This window comes from Corvus hawaiiensis, chromosome 6, assembly GCF_020740725.1.
Source record: "Corvus hawaiiensis isolate bCorHaw1 chromosome 6, bCorHaw1.pri.cur, whole genome shotgun sequence".
Taxonomy (NCBI): Eukaryota; Metazoa; Chordata; class Aves; order Passeriformes; family Corvidae; genus Corvus; species Corvus hawaiiensis.
The window spans coordinates 23,764,215-23,789,864 of record NC_063218.1 but is presented as its reverse complement, the minus strand read 5'-3'; the positions used below and the strand labels follow the sequence as shown (position 1 = coordinate 23,789,864).

Genomic DNA, 25,650 nt, shown 5'->3' with positions numbered 1-25,650 from the left:
CCTGTCCTCCATGTGCCTTAGCATAGCTCCTGGGATGATCTTGCCAGGCACAGAGATGAGACTCACAGGTCAGTAGTTTCCAGGGTCCTTCTTTCTACCCTTTTTTAAAAGGGGTGCAGTGTTTTCCTTTTCCCAGTCCCCAGGTACTTCACATGACTGTCACCATTTTCCAGATATCACAGAGAGTGGCTTGGCAAGTACGGTAGCAAATTCCCTGAGTATTCTGGGATGTATCTTATCAGGTCCCAGAGACTTACATATATTCAGGTTCTTCAGGTCATCATGAGCCTTATTTTCTCTTACCGTGGGAGTGACTTTGCACCCCTAGTCCCTGTCTTGCACTCCATCCACTCAAGGGGCAAAGGGTTGTCAGTGAAGACTGAGGCAGAAAAGTTGTTGAGTATCTGAGTCTTTTCCTCATGCATCGTTACCAGTTTGCCGGTCGTGTTTGTACAAGGGGTACACTTTCTTTGACCTATCTGTAGAAGCCCTTCCTGGAACTCTTTGCATCCTTTGCAAAGTTCAGCTTCAGCCATGCTTTGGCCTTCCTGACTCATCCAGTGATGTACAACTGTGAATCCCAAATACCCAAGCAACTTGATTTTAGACATGGGTTCTCTATTTTGTGTAAAATTAATCTATAGGATTTTAATATGACATGTTCATTTGAATAAAATTTCAGTTGTGTCATCTGTAGATTTGATGGACCTCGAGGAAGAGGATATGACAAATTCGAAGGCTCAAGACAGAGAGGACCTCGTTTTGACTCCCAGCGCTCAGAAGGATACAGGTCACGTTTTGACCGACAGAATACAGATGGACAGTCTTCAAGTAGATGGGGCTCTATCCCACGAGGACCAGCAGGACAATTTTATACAACAAATGCATCACAGGGACACGGTTCCCGACCTAGTGGTCCACGGTGGATGGGGCCCAGGCCTCATTTGGGACAGCAGCAGCAGCAGGCACAGACAGACTCGCAGTCAGAAAGCAAAGAGCCTTTCACAGACACAGCTGGCGATCAGCAGTCTGTAAGCAGAACAGAGTCTGCTCCCGACGCACAGAGTGCAGGTCCCACTGAGCCAAGTGAGGACCTGACAGACATTCAACAGGAAGCATCCAAACCTGAAGTCAAAGAACCTAGTTCAGACCCTCCTAAAAAGTGGACATGGAGTTCACGTGATCCCAACCAGCAAGTAGACGAGTCTAAGGCACCCACCCCCCCTATTCAGAACCAGAATACAGTAACCCCTGTAACAGGAAATCAGGATTTGGATTCACCAGATGGCCAGTTGAGTGCTTCAGATAGCACCCAGGGCCTACCTGGACCGGAAAGCAGAGGAAAAGGGCCATTTATGCATGAAGATAGAGGAAAGGGACCCGGAAGCAGAGGAAGGGGCCGTGGCAGAGGGCAGGGGGATGGCCGCGGCTGGGGAATGGGCCGTGGCAGGGGGATGGGAAGGATGGATGGTGGCCGGGGAATGGGAAGGATGGATGGTGGTTGGGGAATGGGCAGGATGGATGATGGCCATGGCCGGGGAATGGGCAGGATGGACGATGGCCGTGGTAGAGGATATGTATACAGAGGCAGAGGGCAGGCTAGGCAGGCATCCATCCGTGGCAGGGGAATGTTCAGGAGAGCAGGCAGCAGGGAGAGGATGGCAGATAGACGGTCAGGCAGCAGGGAGAGGGTGCCAGATGGACAGTCAGGCAACCGAGAGAGGGGACTGGGTGGACGGTCAGATAGCCATGAGAGAGTATTCTCTAACCGAGACAGAGAGCTACCTGGACGGACAGGCAGCTGGGACAGGGGACGGGCTGGAAGCCGGGAGAGAGGCCCTGTCAGACGGGCCTGTAGCCGGGAAAGAGAGCCCATGCGAGGGGCAGGTAGCCGAGAGAGGGAGCCCATGCGGCGGGCAGGTAGCCGAGAGAGGGTCCCTGTCAGGCGGGCAGGTAGCCGGGAGAGGGTCCCCATGAGGCGGGCAGGTAGCCGGGAGAGGGTCCCCATGAGGCGGGCAGGTAGCCGGGAGAGGTGTCCCATCAGGAGGGGAGATAGCCATGAGAGGGAAGCAGGAAGATCTGAAACAGGCAATATGGGTAAACCCATTCACCTAGGAGATGACCCTGACAAACTGCCTCCGTACCATCGAGATGAAACATTCAGGAGTTCTTGGGGTCATGAAGATGATACGATGCAGGAGGAATTTCCTTTAGATAGTCAAGATGACCCATCTTTGGAGCATGAGCAGGTGGATGACTGGGAAAGAGAACAATACTGGAGAGATCACAACTCTGATTATCATGATGATTCTGTAGATGCATATGACAGAGATGACAGGTTGCAATCCCACCATTCAATGCCTCCATTATCTCCCCTACCACCACTACCTCCTTTATCATCTGATCACAACAGACGAGATTCATGGTGGGATGATTGGAAAAGGCCAAGAGAAAGGGAACTAGAGAGGGATCTTGATAGAACTGGAAGATCCTCAGATATTTATGATCAAGATTTAGACAGAGAATGGGATAGAGACTGGGACATGAGACCTATGGATGATGGAGAAATGGGGAATCGTGACCTGGATATCCCCCCTTTACCACCATTACCACCCCTTCCACCTCTGGACAGGTATCGTGAAGATAGGTGGAGGGATGATAGGAACAGAGATCATTATGACAGAGATCTCCGAGACAGGGGGGAGCTTAGGATTCGAGAGTATCCAGAGAGATACGACACATGGCGGGAGAAGCAAGACTACCTTCCTGAAAGGACTGACTGGGAGAGGGAACGGTTGTCGGATAGGTGGTATCCAGATGATGGAGAGAGACTGCGGTCTTTGGACGATCGCTCAGATTCATCCCTTCCTCCACCTTCACATTCCTCTGATATGCTGGGAGCAGATTCAAACCTGGACTCCGATCAGTCCTTGGGAGGAGTGATGGTCCTAAGCCAAAGACAGCATGAGATAATTCTGAAGGCTGCCCAGGAGCTCAAAATGCTTCGGTGAGTTGCCTGGTTCTGTGATTTTGAATAGGAATCCCATTCTGTGGGATCCATTTGAATCAACACAGTAATGGCTTCATTTCTTTCACCCACAGCATGGTAGTAGGAGCTCATGTGGAAGAAGTTACTTGGAGTACCTTTATCACAGCTTTCGTAGATGGATATTTTTTTTTTCTTAAATAGATGATTGTCCCTTTTGCCATGAACATGGCATTCCCTGTATGTTACTCGCCAGGATGAGATTTGTCCCATCACCTGACCAATCTTTTTGTTATCCTCAAATTAACTTGTAGATAATTGCTTTTCAGTCCTTTTGGTGGTGTCAGATGAGCTTAATGATAATTGCTTCTTAGTACTTACCCCTCAAGACCTACATTAATATGGTTCTTAAGACCTATAAGATTTTTTGGATATTGCTCACTTTTTAGTTAAAATCTAAGTGGGTTTTTGTTTGGGTTTTTTTTACAGTGCTTTCTTATTTGAAACCCAGTATTGTCAGTGAACCATTGTGTCAAATTTGGTTGATATTAAGTTCTGGGAATCAGCATAAAAGGAATGATATAACAATTAGGAGGATATGAATGCAGGAGTTCATCAAGACCATATTTTTATAAAGCAGCTACTAGACTTCCTAAGGCTTCAATAAGCAAACAAATAATGTTTGTTACAAAGTTTGTAATAGAAGAGGCTGGGCTGTATGAGGCTTTGAACAACCTAATCTAGTGAAAGGGGGGTGGAACTAGATGATTTTTGACATCCCTTCCAACCCAAACCATTTCATGGTAGAGATGTTTTGCACTTTTCTTCAGGCTGTTTTGTTTTCAGACTCATAAGATTGCTGAGCATCTGTCCCATATGGAAGGTCTTAGTTGCATGCCAAAATGCAAGAAAAATGTTTTTTTTGAAAAGGGAGAACTTTTATTCTGAATAATTTAATCATTCACTGCAATTAGATTAATTCAACAGAGTTAGTAACTGTGAAATCTGTGTTATAAAGTAGCATTTGCTAAAAGTTTGGAGTAATAGATTATTTTCAGCTTCCTGACTTTCCCATTGCTTCAGTTGCCAGGCATATGTTTTGCTGTTTATTTTGGCTAGCTGCAAGCCAGTGGACTTAGGCTTAGGATTGTAGCTTGGGAATCACTACAAGAGTAGATTATTTAATAGGGCTGAAATATTTTAAACATAGGCACTAAAACATTTTATGTAAAAAGTAGTTACATCTTTCTAAGCCAGTAGTAAGGGGAAATATAAACATGATACTGATTTTTAATAGAATATGAGAGTAATCTTAAGATTAGTTAACACTGGTACTTCTCATTAGGTTCTTACAGGCAGGTGATCTAAGTCTGAACAGTAGGAACAACTTTATGGAGATTACTTATTAATTTTTATGGGGATTTTTTGAGCCAAGAGTTATACCAGTAGTGTTGTACATAACTGCTTTCATCTCCAAAAGTAAAGCCTTCTTCTGGCTTTGCTTTTATTGTATGTGAAACAGCATACTCTCAGCTGCAGACTGTTCTATATTTGTGATCTAGTGTAGTGCTCAGTTTACTCTTTGTACTCACAAAGCACTGAGGATTCTTTTCTTTGAGCCAAGTTCCCCTTCTGCTGAACACTGAACAGATGCATTAGTAGTTAGGGTGGTTTCTATTATGTCTTGTTACAGAGGGATCCCATGCTTAGTTGTTATTTAGAAACTACTTCAATACACAGAGTAATTAGCAGTTGAAAAACCTAGATTAAAAAATCTAACAAATACTGAAGGGAAAGGAAAACATATTCACTAGAAGAACTTTGTCATCCAGTGATTGTAGTACTCACAGCTGAACCTGGTCTCTGCTCTGTAGACTATGCATTGGTTGTATATTGAATAGCATTTTGATATATAAACCAAAGAAGCAGAAGTTAGACTCACTGGTTTTTATATACTGGAATTTCTTGTGCTTTGTTGGCCTCAATCCTGTTACCACATGAATCAGAGCAAGTAAATGAGAGCACTTACATATGCATTTCCAAGGGGTTTCTTGCTTGCAGAAGGTGTTGACGGAAGCTAAAAATCCAGCTTTGCTCTTTACTGTTTGTACTAGTTTGAAAACAAACCAGTGGGAGGCACCAAGTCAGAATAACAATTTAATGGAAATTAAAGAAAAGGGGGAAAAAAAAGGTAAAAGAAAACACTGTCAAACTGACAGAGTCAAGGTACAACCTGACACCCTGTTAGGCAGGGTGGTGGTAGCAGTCTGGTAGAATGGTGGCTGCAGTCCTCTGAAGCAGTGACCCTGTAGTAAAACAGTCTGCTCTTCCTCAGGAAGTCCAATGGTGGCTGTGTAGCTCCTGTCCTCTGGAAATCCAGTGTCTCTGGTGTTCAGCCTCAGATTATATCCACGATGGGATGCTTGGTTCCTCCCTCTGGGTGGAGCATCTCACAATGGGGTAACGAGTCATGAGGCAAAGTGTTGATTAGGCTCATTAACAGAAGATAGTCTGGAGGGAGTTATCTCTGAGTCAGGCGGCAGGACAATGATGGGCAATTAACAGAAAGATAGTCTGGGGGGAGGAGGCAAGGAAACACTGCCCCACCTGATTGCAACAGCTCATGAGGATGGTAATAGAATACACTGCAACCCAGGACACTGTTCAAAGGGAGAGATTCTGGCAAAGCACAAAAGCATAACTGCGTAACTCAGGAAACCTGTGATCAAAAACCATGCAGCTAATACACTAAATGCCTCCATGGTTAGGTGGATGTGAAACAGGGATTTCTGAATTGCAGCAGAAAGCCTGCTGTGTCCTTTTCTTCTTTTGACTGGGCCTCTGATGCTAGTTAATATGTTTTCACCATGAGCATTGATTTCTTTAATTTTTCATTTAAGCTATAGACTGATAACACTTTCTTATGATGCATGTGCAGAGAGCAGAAAGAACAGCTACAGAAGTTGAAGGAGTTCAAACCCGACATTGCCACACAGGACTCTCCAAGATCACAGAACACAAGCACAAGACCAGGTGCCTTTCAGGTAAACTCATCTTACATTAATAACATGTTGGTAGTAATTACTATTTGTGTGTATGTTGAACCAGTTCTACACACTGATGGTCAAATTTCAGTGTGGAATGCCTCCCCAGCAATCCTTACAACCTGAGCTATCTTCTGTTGAGGCAAAACAACTTCTTAGTTTCTTCAAATTTTCCAAAGCCTTTTCTGCTCAGTCAGTCCACCTGTCTTCTGAGTATGACCCATCAGGGATGGTGGCACATGAAGTTCAACAATCTAGACTGCAGCAGGATAATGTACAAAAAGAGGTGAGCTCTTCCAGACCAGGAATGTAAGGGTCACAAGAAGACTCTGCTTTTCCTTGCTTAAGTTCTTTCAATTTGCACTGCTTTTCCTACTTCAAGAGCTATCTCCTCTTTGAAGTTGGAAAAATTTGGGGATACGTCAATCAGAAATTGAGATATTTCAATGTAGCATGGGCATTAGCCTTCTGTTTGCTGTTTTTATTGGGAATTCTTACTACCTTCTAGAATATCATGAAGTGCATGAAAACTCATGTTTGTGTACCTTCATCCTGTTGTGATGCAACTACTCCTCTACTGCTTAATTTCCTATGTAGTTCTGGGAACTCTTCTCAGGTGCTTATATTTGGGTTTTTTGATAATTCAGAAATCAACCAATCTTCTGCAGTCATGCTAACTCGGTTTATAAGTCCTTCCTAGAATGAGCAAACAGTTTTGTTAAATGTGTATTGGAGGAGATATCTGAGTTGATGCAAAGTCTTTATTCTTCATCATGTCTTAACCCCAAAGTTACTCGTACCAATGAACTTAGCCATAAGGTCTTCTGCGTCTGACATTTAGCCAGACCAAGCTTTTTTTGTCCCTCTGTCCAGAGAAGGGTTATGCAGTGAATGAGGCACTGCAAGGTTTTTTTTTTTTTGCCTGGGTGACCTCTTCCTTGTTTACAGTTTCTGTAAAGTAAAATAATGGAACTGATTTGCTACCAAGAACTGCAGGTATGTTGATACCTTTAGGAAGTTACTTTACTCAGTTTGAGTATTTTGTGTCTCAGACTACTTCACTCATCTGCCTAGAGGTTTTCAAACAACTTTTGTCTTTCTTGGAATTCCTGCCTCCAGATATTTCTGCTGTGACTTTGAGCTGTTATTATAGAGCTTGGCTTTGTATCTACAACCATTCTGCAATTTTTGTTGCATGTTGCTAATAAGGCTGCCTCTAACTTGGCACCTGCTGTGATGCTGAAAAGTCTTGTAACTCATGGGGTTTCTTGTGGATGTTTGGTTCACGAAGGATTTGGTTTGATTTATTTTTCCACTAGGCAAGACCTTCCATTTTCTTACGTTCTTCTGATACTGATTTTGTTAAGGGTTTTCCAGGTATTTCTGCTCTCTGTGAATTTTTCCAGTGGTTTCGGCAAAGAAACTGACCTTATCAATCCTTTTGCATCTCACCAAGCTGCCCTACTTTCAGACTTTCTGCCTTCACACAGACAGCAGGAATTTTTGCAGACAGCAGGAGTCTTTGGGAATAAAACAGTAGACACTTTTGAACTGAGATAGGCCTACTGGAGCTAAAATTGGTAAGGTTATTTTGAAGAAGAAAATAAGTAGTGTTTGAGCCTTCACATAGTGAGCAAACAAGAAATTAAATCAGTCCACCAGTTTTTAAAAATAGTCCTCCTACCTGTAGCACCTTGATGGAGGCACTAGAAAATGTGTATGATTTGACTACTGATTGCCATTGCACTTACTGAGGATGAGAGAAGGTTAGTTTACAGATCTACATTAAAAGTGCTTTCTGCATCTAGGTCTCTTCTCAGCTATCTTCAGAGGCACCAGTAGAAGCCCAAGCTATTAAACCTTCTCCTGCTGTTATTATAAAGCCTCCCGTGTTGTTCAGACAGCCCACCCCTGTGACAAGACCAAGTGCCCCACTGGCAAGGCCTACTACACCTATGACAAGGCCACATGCTCCAGTTTCTACTCCAACTACAACCCCAAGTCATGGTCAATCTTTAAAACCATCACCTTCTGCTGTGGAACAGGAACGCTGGGATGAGGACTCTTTCCACGGACTGTGGGACACAAATGAGGATAAAGGTGCAAATATGGAGTACGAGTTGTGTAAACAGGAGTCAGTGATGCCTCTGCCTGTCTCCTCGCCTGTGAAAGTACCTGCTGTCCACACTTCCATTCCATCAGCTGTACCAGTGTCCCTTTCTCCAGTTATTCCACCAGTTCCTAAAGCACCCATCATTCAGCAAACGGTGGATTATGGCCACGGGCGAGGTGGGTATTACAGTGTATTTGATCTGTATCAAAGAGCCAATTAGTTCTCCTGACTTCTTTTTTAAAGGAGTGTGCCATGCAAAGTATGCATGTTCTGCAGTTGATGTGTAGACTTGTGTGCATTAATGATGTAATGCTGAGCAGTGCAGTTTTAAAGAGTCTCTAACCTCTAACCAGTTATGACCCTGAGCTTAGTGTTTTTCTTAATGCTTCTCAAAAGAGCTATTTCATGTTGGTGAATGGTGTATATTCCATGGCTGCTATTCCATGAATGGTGTATAGCCATGTCTGCTTCTAATAAACACAAAATGATGTGTTGTATTTAGATTGATACTGATACTTTCCCTTAATCCCTTTGTAGGTGAGTATGGAAGTAACTGGGCTAGAAGGTACTTCGGATGGTTACAGTTCTTAGGTGTGACTTAGTGATTTAAAGCAGAAGGTGGCTGGTGTTTGCATTATTTATATACTTCATAATGGGTGTTAGGTACCCTCTAGCCAGAGAGGGAGACAGAGTCTAGTTCTGAAGGGCATGCACCCTGTACAGTTTTTTAACATGTAAGTAATAGAGGGCTCTGCTGTTTAGTATTGAGCTTATCAAAGCTAAAATTCAATGCTAGTTTTTAAATATAATTAATCTCCCTCAATCTAAGTTTTAACAGGAGTGAAATCATGGCATAAAGAAGTTCTTAAATTGTGCATTGTCATTTAAAGAGTGTTTTTTCTCTCTCTAAAGTACCAAAACAAGAGTGGAAGCCATATCTGTTCCATTAAGTAGATGTTTTACTAAAAGCTGTTAGAAAAAATGTCATTGTTGTGAGACTTTCAGTTACTGTTCTTGACATTACAGTAGTTCTGTGAGTTATTGAAACTTTCAGAGCATTTTAATGCTTATAATTTTCTGACACTGCGTGCTACCTGAACTCACCTGAAAAGGCAGAAGTCCCATCATTAAGATGGAGCTGTTTACCTACACACACTCAAACCCACTTCAGCCTTTAAAAACCATGGTGCTGTTTATTTATGTAAAGCTCTTTTTGCATTATCCATTAAAAGAAATTATGGTAGCTTGTTCCAGTCACTTTTAATGCCACTGACTGATGACTTTTCATGAAGAGGAAAGAAAATGGAAGATACGTGTTTTAAAGCCTTAATTATTGTTTTGTTTATTTTCAACCAGATATAACCACCAGTAAAGTGGAACAGATTCCATATGGGGAGAGGGTAACCCTTCGTCCAGAACCTCTACCAGACAGGCAAACATTTCAAAAAGGTAAGAGGTGTTTGGCTAGCTCTCAAACAGTTAGTTAGCTCTTAAGAAAAGTTGTAAAACACTAAAAGCTTGTTCAAACTAGGTAATTCTTGTTTAAGCAAGAACCACCTCTTCAGAGGTCCATAAGAATAACAGTTTATATTGTCAAGAGGAGTACTGCAGTCAATAACTTAGCCACTTTAAACACTCAGTTTTATAGCTCTAAGTAGGATTGCACAGTGTGGTTGTCTGTTACAGTTTGGAAAAGAGATAAGGTCTGATTAAGTCCATCCTAGCTCACATATCATGTATTTCTGTATACTTTTCTTGCACTCTTGCTTTTGCCTTTTTTTCCAAAATAGTAGTTTGGATTTCCATGGGTTTCTCCCTTCAGAGCATCCAGGTCGCTACAACAGAGAAAGAGATCGTGAGCCTTATTTTGAGCGTCAAGGTAATTCCAACACAGATCATCGGGACTTCAAGAGAGAGCGGGAATTGCACAGAGACCGTGGTTCTGTGGACTACGAACGAGAGAGATTTGAAAAAGAGCGGCATCCCCGAGATGATAGGTAGGTGATTTTGGAACACCGTTAAAATCAATACAGTTGAGGCTGTATTGTGTATCAGGCTGTCCATTTTGCCTGTGAGGTACATGTTCCTTTCGCTCTGGATTCCGTAGTGGAAATTCTAGAAATACACAAAATACTCTTTTGGCAGGGTTCTTCCTACTACACCTTCAAGAACTCAGTCTTACCGTGACAAGAAAGACCATCCGTCCTCCAGGCGAGGTGGTTTTGAAAGGCCATCATATGAAAGAAAGACAGATCGTCCAGCATATGATCATGGGCCTTCCATGTTTGGAGGTACAGTTTCTCAATCTTGAAGTCATGCTGGAATATTATGAAAAGTAATGGACTTGCAGAGGTGAAGATCAGTTGGTAGAAGATTAATTGATTTGCAGTATTGGTTTGTTCAGAATGTATAATTCAGGAAAATTTCTTTAGGTGGTGGCATTTAGTTTTGTTTCTCAGTGGTGATGAGATCATGAATGAAACAGTTATATACTCTGCTAAAAACTGTCTGTGATTGCATTAGGCTTAAGATTAGAAATTTTAATTATTTTGAGGACATAGCTGTGAATTTAACTTAAAATAATGAAGGTCTGTTTAAATCAGCTCAGCTGGGTATGAACATCTTAATTTTTTTATTTTACTGAACTAAGAAAATTCTTCTGTCCAAACACTGGAATTTGAAGGTGATCGTAGAAATTACCCTGAGGAAAGGATTCCTATTTCTGCTCCGTCAATGCCTCGTCAGCCACCACCTGCTCCACGAGTAGAAAGGAAGCCAGAATCTAAAAATGTAGATGATATTTTAAAGCCGCCAGGACGGGATAGCAGGCCAGAGAGGGTGAGTATACATTCTGAAAGCTACAGTCGGTTTCTACAAGGTGTGTATTCAGATGAAATGCTGGTGGATGTAATATGTTGTGAACAAGTGTACGTTTGAGGAAGCTCTGGAAATTAGCTTGGTTCCTTTGCAAATGCCTAAGAGTGTTGTAGCATAGCTATTAGGAGTCCACAGGAGAGGTAAACTTCCTGGGAATGCTCAAAGCAAATTAGTGTGTAATATTACAGTATTTTGGTCTCTTCTGAGGTCTTCACTTGGGTTTTTGATGTATCAGGGGAAATGTACTATATTATATAAGAAAGAACACAATTTAGGCTATAGAATATTTAGATAAGTTTCATTCAGTTGAATGCATGAAGTAAGTGAAACTGAACCAGATCTATAACATGCGTCCTAAACTGCTGAGATGATTAACATCAAAAATTCTGAATTCTGTGGAACTACTACCATTTTCCTGGTTTCTAAAACAGGCAGTGAGTGCTTGATGATGTGCAAAAGTGGGAGCTCACAGCACATAATTCTCTAGAAGAAAATCTTTGCAAAAGAGATTCTGTTAAATGTAGTACAGTATCGTATGTTCTTACATGATCTTTGTTTCAGATTGTGATCATCATGAGAGGGTTACCTGGCAGCGGAAAGACACATGTAGCAAAACTCATCAGGGTATGTAAACAGGCACTCGCTCTGTAGTGCTGCTTGCCTTTTACATGTGCTTCCTCTGCTGTTTGCTTTCTGTTTGCCTGGAATTCAAGTCTGTTGTTACTTCATGTTCCATGTCTTCATGTGGTGTGTGAATCTCCACCACTATTAGCAAGCAGGAGGGATACTACTCTCTTCTTGTTCTGAGTATTGAGCAGGGAACTGATGTTGGCCAAAAGTATTTTGAAGATCCTGTGTAGCAGAATGGAATTTTTACAGCAAAGATACATGCTTTCTTTTTGCTTTCTTCCCAGGATAAGGAAGTAGAATGTGGAGGACCTGCACCAAGAGTGCTCAGCCTGGATGACTACTTTATCACTGAAGTGGAGAAAGAGGAGAGAGACCCAGATACAGGGAAAAAAGTTAAAAAGAAGGTAGTCTTAATTCTGTTGCTTTTCTTGACAAAGAAACAAGACACTGGAAAAACAAGGGCAATCAGAATTCCAGTCTGTGGGTTGGGAAGGGTGCAGAGGTCTCTGGGCTGTTTTTCAAAACAAGCCAATATAACTTAGGGTGGTATGAGCAAATTCTTAAAAACCGACCTGAAAGGTGTTTTTCTCACACGAGTGTACTTTGTGGTCGTGACATTCAGATGTTGAATATTAGCCATTTTACAGATGTCCTCTTTCTTAATGCTTTTGTCCTTCGTAAAGGTGATGGAGTACGAATATGAGGCTGATATGGAAGAGACCTATCGTACCAGCATGTTCAAAACTTTCAAAAAGACCTTGGATGACGGCTTCTTTCCCTTCATTATCCTTGATGCTATCAATGATAGAGTGCGACACTTTGAACAGTTTTGGAGTGCTGCAAAAACAAAGGGGTTTGAGGTAATGGAGCCTAAATAGCATTTGAACTTGCTAACAGCCATATGCTGATGTTTCTAAACTTTTGAGTAGAAGGTGTCTCCCACATTCAGGAAAAATGCTGTGGTGTACAGTTACAAGTTTACCTTTTGTAAAGTAAACAACTTAAAACTGCAGAGTATCACAAGGTAGAAAAAGAGCTCTAAAAATTAATTTATAGTATTTAATATTGTCTTTTTTCTTTCTAGGTCTACTTAGCTGAAATGAGTGCAGATAACCAGACGTGTTCCAAGAGGAATATTCATGGACGCAAGCTGAAGGATATCAGCAGGGTAACTATATAAATCTGGAGTCATACTGTGCTTTTGGTCCTGCTGTTGTTTAAAAACTATAGACTACATAATGCTTATGCTTTTCCTGTAAGAAGTACTGGTAGTTATTTCATGGAATTCATTAAAATTACCGAAGTACAGATACATCTTGTTAGCAATCAGAAACCAAATATTCCCCAATGGATCTGTTAGACTTTTAGAGGTGCTTCATTTTTGTGTGTGTTTTGTTAGATGTCTGATCACTGGGAGGCAGCACCACGCCACATGATGCGCTTGGACATTCGTTCTCTGTTGCAGGATGCTGCTATCGAAGAGGTGAGAATCTCTGTGCTTGTTAAAACTACAAATTAGGTCAATATGATGATACTGAAAATACGAAGCAAACAAAGATATCATCACATCAAGGCAGTTATAGCTGGCACTGTAGAAAGCTAGAATCACTGTGTCAGGAAAGTGTATTCCATTATTCTTATGAATTACCACAAACATGAAGGTACATTGTTACCTTTTATCACCGTTTTGAAGCTCAGACTTAGGCATCTTTGAGCAAGAGTTGAAGTCATTTTGCTCTTAGCAACTGTTGAATACCAATTAAAGAGATTAAAGAGAATCTTTGCACTCTTGGAAGAAGTGCTGAGTTTCATCTAGGTTACTGGATTATTTAGATCATATTTTGAAAAAGTAGTTGAAGAAAGATAAGGAAATAAATTGGAACTCAGTCCTTGTTTTGAGAAATACAGACATGTAGCCGAGAATGAAGTAATAAGTAACATGTAGCAGAAGGTTACAATTGCCTTTTTACTTCATTTGCAGTTTGCCGTGACATGCATCTTTGGTGTGTCAGCTTACTTACTGTTGCATTCTTCTTTGGCAGTTGTGTCAGGAGCTCTGGGAATAAATTAGTGTGTTAACTGTATGGTCTTTGTGAATGAGACATAGCTGCTTGTTGCTGTCAGAACAGCTCTTGAGATGGCCATAGAAACTGGTGGACTGCTTAAGTAGACAGAGGGTCTTTGTGGTTTGTCATGATGTTAGTAGGCTATTATTAAATCTCCAGATTTTTTGTACTGGAAAATAGTAGTCTTCAAGAGGACAGCAAAAGGCTCCACTCTAAAGTAGGCTCAGAGAATAGCAGGTTGGAGTTTACAAGGTTTTGCAAATTATGTAAAAAAATGTACATACTTGGGGAGTTTTATGTATTCCACAGTATATGCATGAGTCCCCATTAGGGCTGTGGAGCCCAGAAAGTATGGCATTAGATGATATATGGCTTCAAGCGTTCATGTATTTTATTATGCTGATCTCTGTGGTTACTATTATTCTTTACTGTGATTCTAAAATATATAAAAGATAAAGGCTCAGTAGAGATGTTCTATGCAGAGAGAGACATTCTAGTTATATGTAAATGGCAAGTTTAAGAACTTTTTCTGAGATTGCAAGTTTGTGGGTAGCAGGAGTAGTATCTTGCTGTTACAGATACTGGTAACACAAGGAATGCATGTGAAGGAAGGGAATGAAAAATTTTTGCTTTTCCCCAGAAAATCTTTGCGAAGATTATTCTTTGTCACTCTGTTTCTAGAAGGGAACCTGCTTCTGAGGAAAGCCAGAATGGACACAGTATTCATATATATTGCATCATCATGCTTTCAGAGATGAATCCTTTCTTTTCTCTTCTATTTGAATTTGGACATCTCTACTTACTTTGTTAAAAAGAAAATAATAAAAGCCAGGCAATGCCTTCTAAGTCTGTGCATGTGCTTTGGAACAGGTGGAGATGGAGGATTTTGATGCAAATATTGAAGACCAGAAAGAAGAAGTCAAGAAGGACACAGCAGAGGAGGAAGAAAGTGAACTGGTAGGAGACACATCAGCCATCTCTAACAAATTGTTCATTAATGTGTCTGAGGGAGAATCTCAGTCTTACAAGTGCCAACCCACTGCTGTTCTTAGCAGTGCGATCTTAATACACATGTTTCTAGTAGTTTCTTACTTAAACATTTCTAGGAGAACTTTAATGATAAATCATATTATTTCTTCCTAATTTATTTCTAAGAATATGTGAGTATGTGCCACAAACAATATTGTCAGTGGAGCATGGTAACATGCCTCTTAGAGACATTTTAAATTGCAGTACGTAATAGGTGCTGTCTTCCAGATAATCTAAGAATTACACTAAGTGGAGAGATGGGAACAATGGGCAAAGATTAATTTAGCTTATTTCCTTTCACGTGTCTAAAGAACTCTCCTCAACTGTCACAGTGTATGACAACAGTTATGAAGACTGCTTTTTCTGCCACGGTTGACTGACTTTGTTTGTCAGGTGGTATTTCCAAGGTGAGGCATTAGGTCTCTTGGATAAATGAAGGTTATAGAATTGCCCTGAGGGCTGGCTTTTTTAGGTATGTATTTTAAAGGCTACAAAAGGCTTCCTGCTGTAACTTCTTGGTATGTGTTGGAGCTGCAACTGGTCCGTGCTTGATGAGTTGAATGTCTCTAATCTTGGTTCCCACAACCAAGCAGTTAAAGTTCAATAAACAGGAAGTAACCAAAAATGTCTGAGTTGAGCAAAGTGCTTTTCCTTGATGGAAATTTACTCTTCCTCAGGGGTGACAGGTCAGGAAGCAGTTGAAATACAGAATCTAAAAAAAGCTTAGGAAAAGTGGATTCTAATAAACGTCTGGTTTTTTCAACATGACTCATTTATTCTTTTTACTAAATTATTCTTTGGTGCAGAGTATGAGACTGCATAAAGTGTGGTTAGAACATTTCAAAGACATCCATGGTTACAAGAATATGGCTGCTAGTCCCATTTCCGTGAGCTATAGCTAAAAGAGAAAGTTGTCTTTAGCTTTTGAGACATCTGTGCATAAATTTGTGTGTATGTATGTGTTTATGGGTTCGGGGGAGTGTCCTAATGTACAGCACATATAACAATAGGCCTTTTCTTTGAGACAAAGAGAAAGCTTGGTGGTGAAAACTATGCAAATTATTAAATAACTAAAAGTAATCTGCATATAAGAATGTGTTCTGTTCAGATTCACAAGATATGAAAAAGAGCAAAGCATTATCTGCTGTATGTAATCTCTGGAATTCAGTCAGATGGCTAATCTCAGAGAATTATGTCAGACAGAAAGTGAAACAGGACACTGTCTTTGGTATGTCTTGCCTTTTTGAGAGCATTTGGTAAGGGTTCTGCAATTCATTTTGCTGCATTTAATCCTGTGGGAAAAGGGAGGTCTGAAGCTCCTGCCATCTGGCAGATACCCTTGAAAAATCCAACTGTCTTGTACCAAAGGATAAAGTCTGAATCTTTGCTTATCCTATTTGAGGACCGGGGTATTGTATAGATTCGGCACACAATAGGCCATTTCACACCATCAAAGTCACTGTTCTTGCTATTATCAACTCCCATAGGATTGTTTGTAGCATTCAGACAATTCCTGCTTTTCTGTGCTTGATGGTATGAATTATTGATACATTTAACTTAGTGTTCTCACCAGTGTATCACACATCACTTTGTTTAATGCAGGCTTTTAGCTGTGGTGTAAACTTTCTGAGCAAACTTTAAGGAGCAACTTGGTTTAAAAGTATAAATATATGTATATACATGACATTTATTTATTTGTTACAAGGCAATATTTCAGCACAAACTGTCTTGGTTTGCATTAATTACAGATTTGATTAAAAACAAGAAAATCCAGAGATCTGATAATCTCAAGTCACTGATATATGCTTGATAGCAAAAAGGTCATTCAAGGACTTTGTAAGAGCAGTGCTGAACATAACCAAATGCAGTGTGGCTCTCTGGAATTTACTGGAATACACTAATTTCGTAACACGTAGTATTAACAAATACATGTATATTTTTACCACAGTGGAAGCGACCTATAAATAAATCAGGAAAGAAGTTAGTGTAATAAAACTGGTTCGTGGATTGTTTATTTTCTTCTTGAAATCTTCTAGAGTAGTTCTTTTCCCTCTCTATTAAAAACATTCTAAAAATAATGGCATTCTCACAGGGCTTCTATTCACTACCTTGAGCTTTTTTATGTGTTTGCAGAGGAACATAAGTACTTTTATACCAAATCTGAACAGCTGAAATGAGAGTTGCTTAGTAACAATTTACTTGTCAAAGAATATAAAAAGAAAAGATAACAAGAAGCTAACTAGAATAAATAACCTTTTTGCCAAATTTATTATCATTATGCTCATTTACAAAGAATAAACTGGCTAAAGATCATTACACATGGTGACATTATTTGTAGGGAAAAATTGTTTTAAAAGAATCGTTGAGCTAAGAGTACTAGTTTAAAATGAAAAATAATACTTAAATCCTAGTGACTTAGGAGATACTCTCATTTAAACAAAAAAAATTGTTTAATTGTGGATTAACCACTCACACATGAATTTAGCATGTCCCTTCGAAAGGAGTAAGTGAAGCCTGTGTGTAGTGAATCTGGGAATGTGTTCATAAAAGCTTACCGTAACTTTTTCATTTGTGTTTGTAAAGCTTTGGGTATTCTTTATGCCTGAACGTTGTGTTGCAGTAACTTTGCCACCTAGGATAATGCAATACAGTAACTGTGCACACAGTGCCTTTGCTATCTGTTAGACTCATTCTGGAGTTCTGTGTTTGCAGGGGGCAGCACTCTTGTAATGATTTGCAAGGGCTGCTAAAATCACTGAATGGGAAGTGGATGCAGAAGTTCTGAAATACCGAGTAATTGGTCTCCTTCACCTGATAATGAGAATTGTGCCTTACAAAAAGAAATACCTTAAACTCCCATTGTAATGCTGTTTCCAGTTCAAAAGTGATATGCATGTGTGTCTCTCTCTAATCCTCCGAGCTTCTTTCTGTGTATGATTTAGGGTTACATTCCGAAAAGCAAATGGGAGATGGACACTTCTGAGGCAAAGCTAGGTGGGTATTTATTTTTTCCTGTTTCTTATAGTTGGTATCTAATGATGTTTGCAAGACCTGAATTTTTGTTTTAACTGTGCCTCCTTACAAAGACAAATAAATGTGTTGATTTCATACATGTCTGAAACTGCAAAAGTGTCTGTACAGAAAAGGAATTTATCTTCTGCCAGAGGCAAGAGACTTTACTACTTCCTAATCATCACTGTTTTATATACTCATTAATTGTTGTTCCATCTGTTCAAGGAAAGTACTTTGCCCTAAAATTTTAAAAAAGCAGTATTTATATTCTTCATCTTTCCCATGTTTATTGTTTTTATATAAGCAAAGAGTCAACTTACATTGCGCTGTACTCTTTTTCATATTGCATACCTTTTTTCCTAAGTGTCATCAGTAACTTCTTACATTCTTGGAGACATGTCTCATAGCTGAACTGTATTGAAGATGTTCCTCACTTTCCAAAATTGACATTTGTGAGGACAAAGTACTGGCATGCTTTGAAGTTGGTTCTGAATGATTAGGTGTCAGTGGATCTTTTCAACATCTTAGGCATTGAGAAGTTAAAAGTTCATTATCCTTCGCAGTTCCAGGAGAGCAATAGAATTCTTCTTAGTAGTATGCAAACTGGACTTTCCAGGGGCACAAGGGCATGGTTTTTACTGCACTTTTTTGTTCTGATTAGTGCTGACATTAGGATTCTGTCAAAGTCGAAAGCAACTTTCAGGCAGAAATGCATGCACTTTGCCTATGATGAAAGGATTATTTATGGAAAGGGGTTTCTGGTCATTATGATCAGTTTTGTTATGGTTTTTTTTACTGAACAGTAAAGGTTCTAAATGAAGATTTTTTCTAGACAGTCTGCTCAGAACTGCTATTTTTGTATCATGTCCGTGAGAAGCCACAAATACCCGAAAGGGACACAGCATGTCTTAATATTTTGAGGTTTGCTTCTGCATGTGTGGTACAGCCCTATGCATCATTACTTTCCAATAACCAAAATCACAACTGCACCATAGAAATAGCATTAGAAGGTCTGGGTTACATAAAGCAGCCTTTCATCTTGTGATGTTAAGGGCTTAGCTACACCATCTCTTCTGCTGCTGTGCTCTCTTTTAAGTCATATAAATAGTTGTGGATTATACTGATGATGAGGCACCTGCAGTACAAGCAGAGGCACCTTGTACTCAATGATTTTGGCATACCAAACAGCTAGGCAGTTAGACAATTCAGTCAGGATTGCTCTGCATTTTTGTTACAAGCAATGATTTCTTTAATAATGTAAGATTTTTTCTTAAGTTTATATTAAGAACTGTATTGCATTTCCTTCCGTAATGAAAACTCCATAATGTAAACCACGGGATTTTTATATGGTCTCCACTTAAATGTAAAATGGGGAGCAAGCAGCAGTCACTTTTATGCTGAAGTTACTTGCAATAATCCTTTAACAGTCAACTTCATTAACAAACCAGATGTTAGCTTGCTGTGAGACACAGATACAAGTGCTGAGAAGGGCTTCCTATTAAATCTGTATTCACAATTCTACTTTTATAACTACCCTCTAGATTCAGTTTTATATATATGTAGGACTATAGATTAAAAGTAAATTCTGACAGAACTTAGCTTTTAAAAAAGCCAGGCATTCCTATGTAATGAATGCAGTTTCTTTGGAAAATTGCTTGGCCAGGGCAGACGACTTTTAGCTCAAGGTATACATTAGAAGCACTTGCAGTCTGTGAGTAAGAATTACTATATTTAGTTCACAATAAGACTTCATTGTAGATGACCAATTATAATTATTTCTGGAAAGGCATGTAAACGGTGGGATGCATTTGTTACTCCAAAATTGAGTTATTTCCTGGGAGTTGGCCTGCCCATTAGGTTTATTGTGTTAGTCCCAGAGGGCACACATTTGCAGAATGACGTAAGTGCAGACTCCAAAAATGATGTTCTGAGTCCTGTTTTGCTTTTTTGTTTTCTCTCCGAGTAGATGATGTTACAGGAAAGCACAGTAAGATCTTGCTGATTGTAATAAACCTCAGAAAATGTCTTGAAAGTTTAAGTTCTTTAGCTGCAAACACTGACTTGTGACAATTGCCAAACATATGCCCCAGAGCTCTCGCTTTAGCACAGATTTACTTTACTCTTACATTCTTCTTGAGTATGTGTGTGGTCTATCATTTCCTTACATGCTGTGCACAGCCACAATTTTATTCTGCGAGTCTACCCATGGGTCTTCTCAGTGCTTAGTGCACATGGGTTCTTATACTGAAATTTAAAGTAATGGACTCTCACTTTTAAAATTTGACTATAGTGTTTAGTGCAATGCTCTGTTTCAAGGTGCGGCTTAGTGGCAAGTTCTACAAACTTTCAGGAATGGAGAAATGAGGTTTGGTGTAGCTGGAACTTTGATACCATTGTAAAATTTGCTCTAGAATACAAACGGCATTCTACATAAAACTTTGTGGCTTTTTTATAAAAAGGGCAAAACTGAACTGATTTATTTAGGTTTTGAAGGAGCTAATTAAATTAGTTACTTTCAGATGTTACTTTTAAAATTCTAAAGGTGAGTTCTTAAGTTTTGTGGATTTTCAAAAATGATGCTGCTTTGTTGTTTTTAAAACTTGAAATGATAAAATGATGTTCAATAGTTTAACACTAAATAATCAGCCATAAATAATCACAAGCACCAGTGTTATAAAATGACACCTTGTCTCATTTTCAGAAAAGAATATTCTGAAATAATCCTTCGTGGCAGGTTTTTGACATTTGTGTAGTGTCTACTGCATGACACATGTACCTTGAACCACAATAGTATGGATGGAAGCAGACCCCTCTGGAAAAACAAACTTCAAACATGGAAGGAGATAACATTTTAAAATAAATTCTGTGTAGCAGTAACAAAAGGGACAGAGGGGAACTGCATATTCAGAACAGCTTCTGAGCTCCTCTGCTGCTGTTTGAGCATTACAGATTTCTTGGCGATGTTTTCAGTTGTTTGGTGTGCAGCAGGGAGCGGGAGACTGAACTTACTTTCACATTGGTAATGAGGTGAACTTGCATCATAGCATGTTGTCTTCCAACAGGAATATGTCTGTCTACAGGTATTTGCCAACAGAGAGCTCCTCAATTTTCACTTCTTCATGTTCGTAAATGCTCCTCAATGAGTTTGTTGATCTCCTTTTCAATGTTATTTTTTTCTGGAAACACTTAACACTACAAATTATCTACATTGACTGAACATAATACTGAGAAACAATGCAAGTACGTTATGTGCTGGAGTAACAGAGGAATATTGTATAAATCAATTTTGTCTTCTAGAGGGAGTGGCGCCTTTCTGTGGAGATTGAGCATCAAATTTGGCTGATTTAACTTAGAGCAAAAGAAGAACCTTAACTAAATCATGTAATAGATACAAATATTCTGAACACTTTTCTTAAATGTTGGCTATTTTAAGAAGCAGGGAGATTATAATGTTTTATTAGAAGAAGTTCTGTATCTGTTCCAGGGAAATGGGGCAAAGGTGGAGCCTTTAAAAGGTTTTCAGCTGTATGAGGGACAAATAATTTTATTAGTTTATGGCATTTAAATTATACTAGCATGTCTACAGTACCATTGCCTCACATTATCTCCATTGTTACTCTTCTCTCTCCCATATTAAGTAAAAAAACTCATCTCTGAACTGAGCTTCTTTAAGTACATACCTTTGAACATCATCTTCTGCTATCCAGAAAATAATGCTGCCTTGTATGTGGTCTATTTCTGAGGCCTTTTGTGGATGAATTTAATTACAACAGTGACCTCTGAAACAATATTTCTTACATCACCGGTAATGGTTTAATGAATGTAATTGCCAAGCTTAGTGTTCTTTCTACACATACTTGAATTGTTGGCTTATAAATTGGTAGCTTACGTTGACAGAAGTAACAGAATTTCCCTTGACTTGTAAAGCTGGTTTCCTTTTCATGCTTTGTTGTTCATAATCTTACAATGAGTGTTTCATCTCCTTTCCAAAGACAGTTTGCCACATAATTTCAAGAAGGTGTTGTTTTCTTTACTGAGAATAAGTGTCTAAAGAGGAACAAAATTTTAGAACCTAGGAACGGAATTGTTTCTCCTCATGTTGTATCGGTTCAATAAGAAAAAGAAGAAAATGAGGACTGTTGGACAAATGTACTGCTCAAATATTTATGACTGACCTCTTACACCATGAAAGAAAAGATTCTGAGATGTTTTCCTCCCAGTCCTGGAAGACTTTTTAAGTGGTTTGCCTTATGGGGAGAGAAAAAGAAAGGGGAGGATCAGGCTTTCCAAGGAGCTTTTTGTTTAGCAGAAACAGTATCTCGAAACTTGTCTTTGATGCATTAAATTATATAATTGCCACTTGTTCCCTGATACTGCATGTATGCCATGTTTGACACAGTATTGATCCCCAAATTTGGGAAGAATGCTACAGCTTTAGTGTTGTGTTCAAATATAGAAAGATGGATCTGTGGTTCCTAGCTGTTGTTGGCTATATTGTACTTGTAAGGACAGACTCCATATAGATACAGAGGAGCAAACTTTTTTCTCCCTCGTATAGATAACAACACTGTTATTGCCACACAGTTGACGTGAAAGATCAATAAAACTTGAAAACTGTGTTGAGTCTTCTCTAGTTTATTTCAACTCTCATCATTCCACCTGTCAAGACAAGCTGGATGTACAAATTCTGCTGCTCGTTCTTTTGAAAAGTTTTCCACTCTCGTCTTGTTTGTGTGAATAATAGAAAAAATAATCTCCCTTAACGCTGAGGCTCTGTGTTTGTTCTCAGACAAGCTGGATGGTTTGCGGACTGGCACTAAAAGAAAACGTGACTGGGAAGCAATTGCCAGCAGAATGGAAGATTATCTGCAGCTTCCAGATGACTATGATACACGTGCTTCTGAACCTGGAAAGAAAAGGGTAATAAATTTTCAAATGACTTACTGTCTGTATATAGCCCTTTAATGGTCTCTGTGAAAGAGAGTTTATATCAAGTCATTCAATGTCTATGAATATGGGAATTCCAGTGACTCGCTTTTCATTTTGCTGTTCCATTAGATTCTGTAAGAGAGTATTCTTGCAAGTAGGGTCTTCCAGAGGTAAACACATTAATTATAACGAAGCTAGGAATTGTAGATTATACAGATTAACTAGGCATGACATGGTCTGAATACAAAATGCTACATGTTTAAATTCTATTGTGAAAAAAGGGGAAAATCATAGAGGGAGATGAAAGAGAGGTAATAGAGGTAATACTTTTTTTTCTCCAAAATAAAAAGAGCAGCTTTTGCCACTAGAAGTAATTTGAATTAACTTTTGGTGTTCAGGTATTGTTTTGCTCTGTAATGTCAAATAGAAAACTAGTAGTACTGGACAGTGTCCCTGAGAGAAATGGAGATACTTAAGACGTTGGCAAAGGAGATGATGGTGGAAGAAAGCTTACATTTCTTATCAGTAGGAATGTCAGGAGTAGTCCAGGTAGACTGTGGATAGGGAGGTGCTGGCAGAAAATTGATAAGGCTACGTTCCCCAGTAACACACTGGCCTGAATGAGACTAATCAGTATGTAAAGAAGAGCTCCTTCACTTACTCTTTTTTCTTGTCCAGCAATGGTGTGTTTCAGCTGAGTTTCTGGACTGCAGCCTTTCCTCGTTGCCTCTCTCACTCCTTCCTCCCTGTTGCTCTCCCTCCCATCGGTGTCTCATTTTGTGGGTGTCACTGTGTATGTTTGAACAGGATAAATGCAAGGGATCTGCATTACCATGAAGAGGTGCAGTGTAGATATGGAGATGTAAAGATGGGTAAATAACATATGTATGAAAAAGTTTAGTGTAAAGAAATAGTGGAAAGATTTAAATAGAAATGTACTGCACAAGATAGAGAAGAAAGCTGTCCTTCATTCATTTATTCCTTGCTGACTTGCTCTTTAACACTGTCTTTCTGTAGTTTCATAGTCATCTTCTATATGTTTCCGTTGTGCAATTGAAAGACAGATTTCACAGAAAATTAAGACAGTAAATGAGTCTTGGATAATTCTTCCTGCAGAAAGCATTGCTTTGAACAGAGAAATAATTGTAGTAGTTATACTTCAATTCTCAAAACTATAGCACTGAAATGGAAAAAGGTTATCATCTATACCTTTCTTCTACTCCATAGAACACCTTGTATATTCAATTAGAAATAATTACTCTTCTTTACCTATCAGAAAAACAAAAAAACCCCAAAAAAACAAAAAAAAACCCCAAAAAACTTACTTGTTCTAAGGAAAATGAGTAGAAATTAGTATTCTTGTACTCTTACTTATAGTGGAAAGCCTAGACTTGTATCAGGATTTCTTGAAAGATTATTGTACTGATAGGATGTTCTCTGTAGGTGCGATGGGCAGATCTAGAAGAAAAGAAAGATGCAGACAGGAAAAGGGCCATTGGTTTTGTTGTTGGACAAACAGACTGGGAGAAGATAACAGATGAAAGTGGTCATCTTGCTGAGAGAGCCCTCAACCGCACCAAGTATATATGAAAAAGTGGTTAAGTGGATTTTTGTGCCTTTAAGGTAAATATTCAGTCTTCTTGTGTGTTGATAGCCTTGATGTTTTTCGAGAGTTCAGGCTGCAGTTCACACCATTGTTAGAGTTCTCCCAGACAGGGCTGGGATTGATTTGGAATTGATTTGGGATTGATTTGGAACTTTGTATAATACGTGTCAGCTGTGCCTATGTCAACATGCACCCTTCTGTACAGCATCTGACAATAAAGGGAGAAGGATTATCAGCTATCAAATCTCCCAACCTTATTTCAAGGAAGCCTGTGGTTTCATTAAGAGTAGTTTAGCTGTGTGCCTACTAGTCCTGTTGAGTTCAGATTTTTGCTTGCTATATCTTAATTCTAACCACGTTAACTGCTGGTTTACATGACGTAACAAACTTTTCCTTTTTTTACAGGCCATTTGCTCTGAGGAGAAGTGAACCAAGGTGTCATGAGCATCTTGCATGGGTCATGTCACTCCCACCTTCACAGTTTTTCTTTGTTACTTTAGTTTCAGCAATTTTCTTGGGATACTGTCAGATAACCGGTGCCCTCAAAAAACTCGTTGAATCCCACTGCTCCTAAGTGAGAGAGACAGTTTACGTTTTAATATTTTTGAAGGGGAGGGAGGGGGAGGGTCAGTAGTTTTAGCTGCTCTTTGTGGGATAAAGTGGAAGGATTAGACAGATGTTACCTCCACTGTACCATCACAGAATGTTTATCACCTTTGCTCTGTGGATGTTCTCGTTTTATACTGTATGTACCTTGTAGCTTATTGTATTAGGAAGCAGAACAATAAATTTCACTATAAACTCAGTGTTCTCGGTGGACCATATAGTATGGTTTATGTTTGACATTTTAAATGTGGTCTGTGTTCATATGTTAGTGCTCAGAACCATCCTTACCTGGAAGATGTCGTGTGCTCATGTTCTGGAATGTGTCCTGTCTTCTAGATTTTTCACCTGCTCTTCTTCTCATAGACAGATCCATTAAGACCCCAGGTCTTCCTGCCCTTTAGGAGTTCATGTTCCTGGAAAGCAGGAATATCATTATTTTTTGGATCCTAGTTTCTCAATTATGTCAAATTTTCGTTACTACGTGAGTATGAATTCTGTTGGGTGGCTCTATAATGTTCAAGGTAGCAGTGTATGAAAAACTTGTCTTTAATGCTCAACATGAAAACAGGTACTACAGGCTTCTCTGAAGGACAGCCTACAAAATTTGTTTTGGTCTTATTATGTCTTTTAGTCAACAGTGATCCCTATCAGGGTATTTTGTTCCATTCATTAGACTACTGTCTCATAGAGATACATCATTAAAAGAAGTAACAAAGACCAGAAGTTATGCCCTTCTATTCCTTTGATGAATG

The 25,650-nt window shown here is 39.5% G+C and overlaps 1 protein-coding gene across 8 annotated transcripts in view; it reads left to right on the top strand.

Moving 5' to 3' along the window:
• YLPM1 (YLP motif containing 1) overlaps window positions 1–25,097 on the top strand; it is a 36,119-nt gene extending 11,022 nt beyond the window's left edge. The window contains exons 5-22 of one of the 8 annotated variants that reach the window (XM_048305484.1): window positions 698–1,953; window positions 1,987–3,007; window positions 5,925–6,030; window positions 7,839–8,319; window positions 9,500–9,592; window positions 9,966–10,140; window positions 10,289–10,434; window positions 10,794–10,981; window positions 11,582–11,644; window positions 11,935–12,054; window positions 12,334–12,510; window positions 12,735–12,818; window positions 13,050–13,133; window positions 14,587–14,673; window positions 17,688–17,739; window positions 22,547–22,677; window positions 24,130–24,309; window positions 24,698–25,097. In XM_048305484.1, coding sequence (XP_048161441.1) covers window positions 698–1,953; window positions 1,987–3,007; window positions 5,925–6,030; window positions 7,839–8,319; window positions 9,500–9,592; window positions 9,966–10,140; window positions 10,289–10,434; window positions 10,794–10,981; window positions 11,582–11,644; window positions 11,935–12,054; window positions 12,334–12,510; window positions 12,735–12,818; window positions 13,050–13,133; window positions 14,587–14,673; window positions 17,688–17,739; window positions 22,547–22,677; window positions 24,130–24,276 — 4,411 coding nt within the window. In that variant the 3' untranslated portion in view covers window positions 24,277–24,309; window positions 24,698–25,097. Of the gene's footprint in view, window positions 1–697; window positions 3,008–5,924; window positions 6,031–7,838; window positions 8,320–9,499; window positions 9,593–9,965; window positions 10,141–10,288; window positions 10,435–10,793; window positions 10,982–11,581; window positions 11,645–11,934; window positions 12,055–12,333; window positions 12,511–12,734; window positions 12,819–13,049; window positions 13,134–14,586; window positions 14,674–17,687; window positions 17,740–20,458; window positions 20,583–20,819; window positions 22,375–22,546; window positions 22,678–24,129; window positions 24,310–24,697 lie in introns of those variants that run through there. The other 7 variants (XM_048305487.1, XM_048305483.1, XM_048305482.1 and 4 more) reach the window with 7 other exon arrangements.
• Window positions 25,098–25,650: the final 553 nt, after the last annotated feature.